We start from the raw sequence: 6,000 nt of genomic DNA on the forward strand, positions 1-6,000 counted from the left end.
AAAAGATGACACAAGGATGGGGGAGGGGGAACTTGCTTTGACAAACATCTCCCAGTTTTCCTGGAGTGAAAAATTTCTCATCACATAAAAGTGTCTGAAGGCTACAACTGAACCAGAACTTTAATAAATGTTTATCCTTTAGAAGGATTCTTTCCAAGGATCATAGGTTTTAAAGCTGGAAGGAACCCTAGCCATCCTCAGCAAGTTGCAGAGGAGCGTTATATGGTATACTTTTGAGAAAAGTGAGTCCAAAGAGAAGTGCTTTGTGTCAGGTCACACAGTGGGTATTAGCAGTAGACCCAGGGTTAAACAGAGCCCAGACCTCCTGCCTGCTGGCCCCTGGGATTCTGAGTCTCACTTCTCCCCTTCGTTACAAAAACTGTATTTGGTTGTGATTCTGTGTGCTGTCATTGAAAAAGGTCACTGCTTTCACTGAATAAGTAATTACCATTTATTGAGTGGCTACTGTATACTTTCCTCTTTATTATTTTCATTTCAAACAAGCTTTTATTTTCAATGTGAACAATACTGTTATCTCTAAAAGTTAAGAGTAAAGTCAGATGTCAGTTAATATCATTTTGGGGTGTTGAACTTTGAAACAAAATTGGTATTTTGGGCTAACGAAGACTAGAATATCCATGAGGAGCAAATGCGTCTTTCTTTTGCCATCCATTTCTTTTATGCCTTCCAGCTGTGTTCTCCAGAGCTGCCCTCTGCTGAGACCGTATCCATTTTAAGTCCTTCTTCTGGTTTTTCATTCCCATCCTCGTCATCAGCGTTTTCATATTGATATTCACTCTCTTCTTTAGAACAATACAGACTTTGCGATCATAAGTTGGCGGAAAAAGTATCCCAATTTAAAATCAGCAGCAGAATCTAGTACCCTGCCCTCAGGAGGATCGTCCCCCTCTTCCTCTTGGTCCACATAATTCTCATCCTCTCCCTCATCTCTCCTTCTCCTTGTCCAACTCTCTCCTCCTCTTCTTCTGCCTCTTCCCCCTCTCCTACTGGCTGTACATCCCAGTACTCCTTGACTATGGGCTGGGCGCCCTCCTGCCCACCCTCCTTTGCCCGAAGAGTTCGCACTACCACCTGGAAATCTCTAGGGGCTGCGTCTCGGCCGACCCTGGTACGCCATTCGGCAGGCACCGCTCCTCCCCTGACTGATCCAGGGTCGTGGCCCATCCCACTACCTGCTCTGTTCTGACCACTGGTGGCTGGGCCTCGCTTCTCTGTGCCAGACGTGGCAGGAGAGATGCACCAGTCAGTGCCTCAACCGGAGAAGTGATCTGCCTGCTAGACCAAGTTGGCAAAGATTTTCCTCTTTTTTTTCTAAAAAAAATCCTGTGAAATAAAACCTATTTTATAAATGAGGAAGGGAAGGCTTACGGAGTTTAAGAATTCAGGCAAAGCCACACCATGACCAAGCCAGGATTCAAACCCAGGGCTGTATGTGTCTGGATCTGGTACCCTTTCCTGCTATGCTGACCTGTCTGTCTTTGTGTGATTTACTTTCTCAGTAACTACAGTACTGCAATCTGAAGAGACCGTCTTTTCGATATGACAATGGATATCAATAGCTCCTTTGTCTTTAAAAGTCTTTAGAGAAATTATCTAGAATAATACAGGAGTACCTAGTTGGAGATACTGTGGGTTCGGTTCCAGTCCACTGCAATAAAGCAAATATCACGATAAATCGAGTCACACGAATTTTTTGGTTTCCCAGCGCATATAGAAGTTATGTTTACACTATAGTGTAGCCTGTTAAGTGTCCAATAGTATTATGTCTAATAAAACAACGTTCAGATCTTAATTTAAACATACTTAGATTGCTAAAAAATGCTAACCATCATCTGAGCCTTCATCGAGTCATTATCGGTTTGCAATAGTAGCCTCAAAGATCACTGGTCACCATAACAAATACAATAATAATGAAAAAATTTGAAATACTGCAAGAATTACCAAAATGTGACACAGAGACATAAAGTGAGCAAACACTGTTGGAAAAATGGCGCCTACCTGCGACTTGGTCGAGGCAGGGTTGCCACAGATCTTTAATTTGTAAAACAAAGAAAACCAAAATATCTGTGAAGCACAATAAAATGAGGTCTACCTGTTTTGGTTCATTTTATAATGAAGGCTTGGTGTTCATTAAGACAGTTTAATAACTCTTTATATATACTTTATATACTGACCTGGAAAGATGTCCATATTAAATTAAATGAAGAAAGTAAATTGCAGAACAGTGTATATGGTATAATCCCATTGATTGGTTGAACATGACAGGTGCACTGTTAATATATGTGTATATAGATATATGTGCACAGAGAATGTCTGGAAGGACACACACCAAACTCTTTAAAATGGTTCGTGCTGATGAGTGGGATTGGGGGCCAGCTGGTTAAACAGAGAATTAGGGGACTATTTCTGTATCATTTTAATTTTTTTTATAACCAAGGTATATTATTTTTAAAAACCAATTTTAAAAAATTAAACTTTATAAACCCTTTACAACAGTTTAACCTTTTTTAATAACTAGAAATTATAATCAAAGTCATTATCACTGCTCTAAACATATAAACGGTAGTCAATCAGGAAATAGTATGGGTTTTTTTCTATTGTCATGAAAACATTTGTAAAGTACTGACAGCAAAGACCAGTGTTAATTCTCTCTTTCACCAGACCAAAAGTCCTAAAACTAATCTCGACCCCAAATGAAAGTCATTTGTAGCTTATGGAATATTATAAAATCATGGGGTTTAACTTTTTACCTTGAACTACAAATGCATCATTCATTCGCCACCTTTTCCCATCTTTTATTTGTTCTCCACGTTTTTTTTTTTACTTCTCAAGAGCCCTCCTCCATCACTGCATGTTTCTTTCATGTTTTTTTGATAATAGCCTGTTTTTTCCTAGACATCTAATAGATATTTTTTCTTCAGGAATTAGTTCTGTTGTTACCAGGCATAAAGTCTTTAGGGATGAGTTCAGCTGTTACCAGTTTTCACGTAATTATTTTTACAAATCTATCCAAAAATCTGTTTAGATTTTTAGGACTAAAACCTTAAACAATGTTTATTCTCTCTCTCTTATCTTTCTCCTCTGCTAATAAATACATTTGTTTCTGCATTTTAAAAAGTGTCTTTCTGCACGTAAGCATGACTGAGAAGCTACTGAGAAAGCCACCAGCCAGGCTGAAAAAACTTAAAATCAAAAAGGAAATAAAAGATTTCCTGATGAAGGACATAGAAGAGAAGATGCAGGCAGTGGAGGAGTGCAGGAAGGTAGCCCAGGTCTCGCGTGAGGGGCGCTGCCTCTGAAACGTGTGCCTCCTCTTCAGTCACCAGCTTAAAGACCGATTACGTGGATTTTATTAATTCTTTTAGTGATCTCTATGCTTCCTATGCTGTATGTTTAGTTTTTTTAAGTTCTCTTTGTGTGGTGAAGAAATGCAGCACTATCTTGAAGTTGGTTGAATTACAGTTTCCTCCCTGTAGCCTAAGGAAGCAATATCCACTTCTGAGAATTAAGTATGGTGTTTTTTTCCTATTAAAAAAAAGAGAAACTTCAGTTGGGGCCAGGGGTGGCAGGAGGTCCCAGGTGGAGGATGGGAGATGAGAGGAGGCCGTGCAGACCCTCAGACAACTTCTACAACGTTTACACACACATGGTGCCTATAAACCCTCTGTCTGCCCTTCTGCCGGAACCAGCCTTCACAGCTCTGGTCTGACAGCCTTTACTTCGGTGTCTCTACTTGGTCTCTCAGAGAGCAAGGACAGACCACAGCCCTGTGAGGGAATGTCTGGAGGGTGTCTGGAGGGTGTCTGGAGGGTATGGGGTGGGGGCTGGCGGCTGGCTCTGTCTTCTTCAACAGTAATTCCTCAACCTCTGCTTGTCGAATGATTGCATAATGAAATAGGGAAGCCAGGAATGTTCATTATAGGCAGTAGTTATGAGAACTTGGAGAAAGTCACTCGGACTCGTTTTCACTCTTTAATACTGCTTTTCAGACTAAAGAAGAAGAAATAAGAAAAAGGCTGCGGAGTGACCGACTTCTGCCCCCAGCCCATCATTCAGATTCAGCTGAAGCAGGTGGGAAGGAGGCTCCGTTTGCAGAAGGACTTAAAACTGTGAGTTGTGCCACGTTTGAACCCTCTGACCTGCCAGAAGGAAAGCTGCTGAAATGATAGAATGATAGAAATTACAGGTACGGAGGTATCGGGGTCGTGGAGTCAGACATGTCTTACAACCAAGCAGATGACGTATTCTAATGAGCCGTTTTATGTGAATTTCGTGAAAAGGCATCCTTTCCCCCAGGTGTGACTTTCTTAGTATGTCTCATGTTTTCTTTGACCGTCTGACCCACTGGGATGTGCCTTGGGTTTAGGAATGACTGTGAGAGCTGCCTGGGCTGGAGCTTAGCTGAGTAAACCAAATGACTATGTTAGCTTAAAAAAAAGAAGAGGAAGATTTGACTAGCTTCGGTTTTATAAAGTTGTCATTCTCCTTCAGTGTGGCTTCCAACATGTGAAAATGTCTTTCATTTATGAGCACCTTTCAGCTTCCATTAATGTATTCGTGCCAAATGAAATCCTTCTTTTTGGTTCCTGCCTCTTGGCTGTGTCTGCCCTCTGAGGGTCCTTTAAGACAAATTGTAGGATTTGTGTTAAGTATTTTAATGATCTGTATGCTTCTTATGCTCTATGTTTAGGTGTGTTTTTTTTCTAATTCTCTTTGTGTTGTGTTGTGATTAAAGCAATATCCTGAAGTTGGTTGAATTATAGCTTCATCCATATAGCCTAAGGAAGCAAAATCCACTTCTCAGAATTAAATGAAGTATGGAGTTTTCTTCATATGAAAAATGAAAAAGTTATCAGGTCTTATGAGTCTACATTCTGTGAAGATCTCTTGCATCCCTTTTCATACTTTCCCCTGTCATTACCTGTTCAGACCACCCGACCATTTTTCAGTTAGTTATATGACTACAACAGTCTTCTTAGTATTTATCCAACGGTCTTCTTTTTTATTTTTTGATATTTATTTCTTTATTTGGCTGCGCCGGGTCTCAGTTGTGGCATGCAGGATCTTCATTGTGGCATGTGGAATCTAGTTCCCTGACCAGGGATTGAACCCCAGGCCCCCTGCATTGGGAACGCAGAGTCTTAACTGCTGGACCACCAGGGAAGTCCCTATTCAATGGTCTTCTGCTGAAACCCTTTGTTGGCTCCCTTTTATGGTCAAGGTAAAGTCCAGCCGCCTTCTTCTGGCTGGTAAGACACTCAGCTTTCATAACTCGCTCCTGCTGACCTTCTAGCTCAGCACATTCCCTAGCCTCTGCGTCTTTGCACATGCTGTTCCTTCCTTCCCCTCTCCCCGTCTCACTGCTTTACTTGCCTGATGTCTTCTTGTTTCTCACGTCTCCACTCAGACAGCACTTCCTCTGAAGCCCCTGGTCTGGGTTGGTGGCCGTCTCTCATAGTTGCCTTTTGGCAGCCCGGATTACTCAGTGTCGCACTTGCCACCCTCTTTTGGAATTACCGGGTGCGTGTCCATCTTTACCGCTAGATGTGTCAGTTCTAACAGGACGGAGGATGGGTCCGTCTTGATCACGGCTGCAGTTTTGTACCTTGGAAAGTGAATGGCACATGATACATGGTGTGTAGATGTTTCTTCTGTGGATAAATCAGTATACCCATATATCCTCCAGAAGCTGGAGGACAGCCCCAGGAGATGGCTTGTTTCCCTGGGAACCCATGGCAGTGCTGATTTGAGCAGAAGACCACTGGGCACCTCCTGTTTGTACATTCCCTTTGGGATGTTGCAAATGGACACCTCATCTTCCTATAGCTTGTAGGACTGAGAACTCCTGCAGCAGTGAGATATGATGATGGTGGTGGTGGACGGGGCTTCTTTCCTAACTCATTCCAGAACCAAAACCTTTAAGAACCAGTCTACTTCTTACAGCGGTACCTTGGAAAGTCCTTTAGGCTCCCTAGACCT

General features: G+C 42.0%; 1 protein-coding gene across 1 annotated transcript in view; it reads left to right on the top strand.

The window, feature by feature from the left end:
• The window catches only part of STMND1 (stathmin domain containing 1), a 70,909-nt gene extending 66,191 nt beyond the window's left edge, over positions 1-4,718 (top strand). Inside the window, 2 exon segments of the mRNA XM_073810210.1 lie at positions 3,158-3,284; positions 4,011-4,718. Coding sequence (XP_073666311.1) covers positions 3,158-3,284; positions 4,011-4,187 — 304 coding nt within the window. The 3' untranslated portion in view covers positions 4,188-4,718.
• The last annotated feature ends 1,282 nt before the right edge of the window (positions 4,719-6,000 follow it).

This window comes from Tursiops truncatus, chromosome 10 (assembly GCF_011762595.2).
Source record: "Tursiops truncatus isolate mTurTru1 chromosome 10, mTurTru1.mat.Y, whole genome shotgun sequence".
Taxonomy (NCBI): domain Eukaryota; kingdom Metazoa; phylum Chordata; class Mammalia; order Artiodactyla; family Delphinidae; genus Tursiops; species Tursiops truncatus.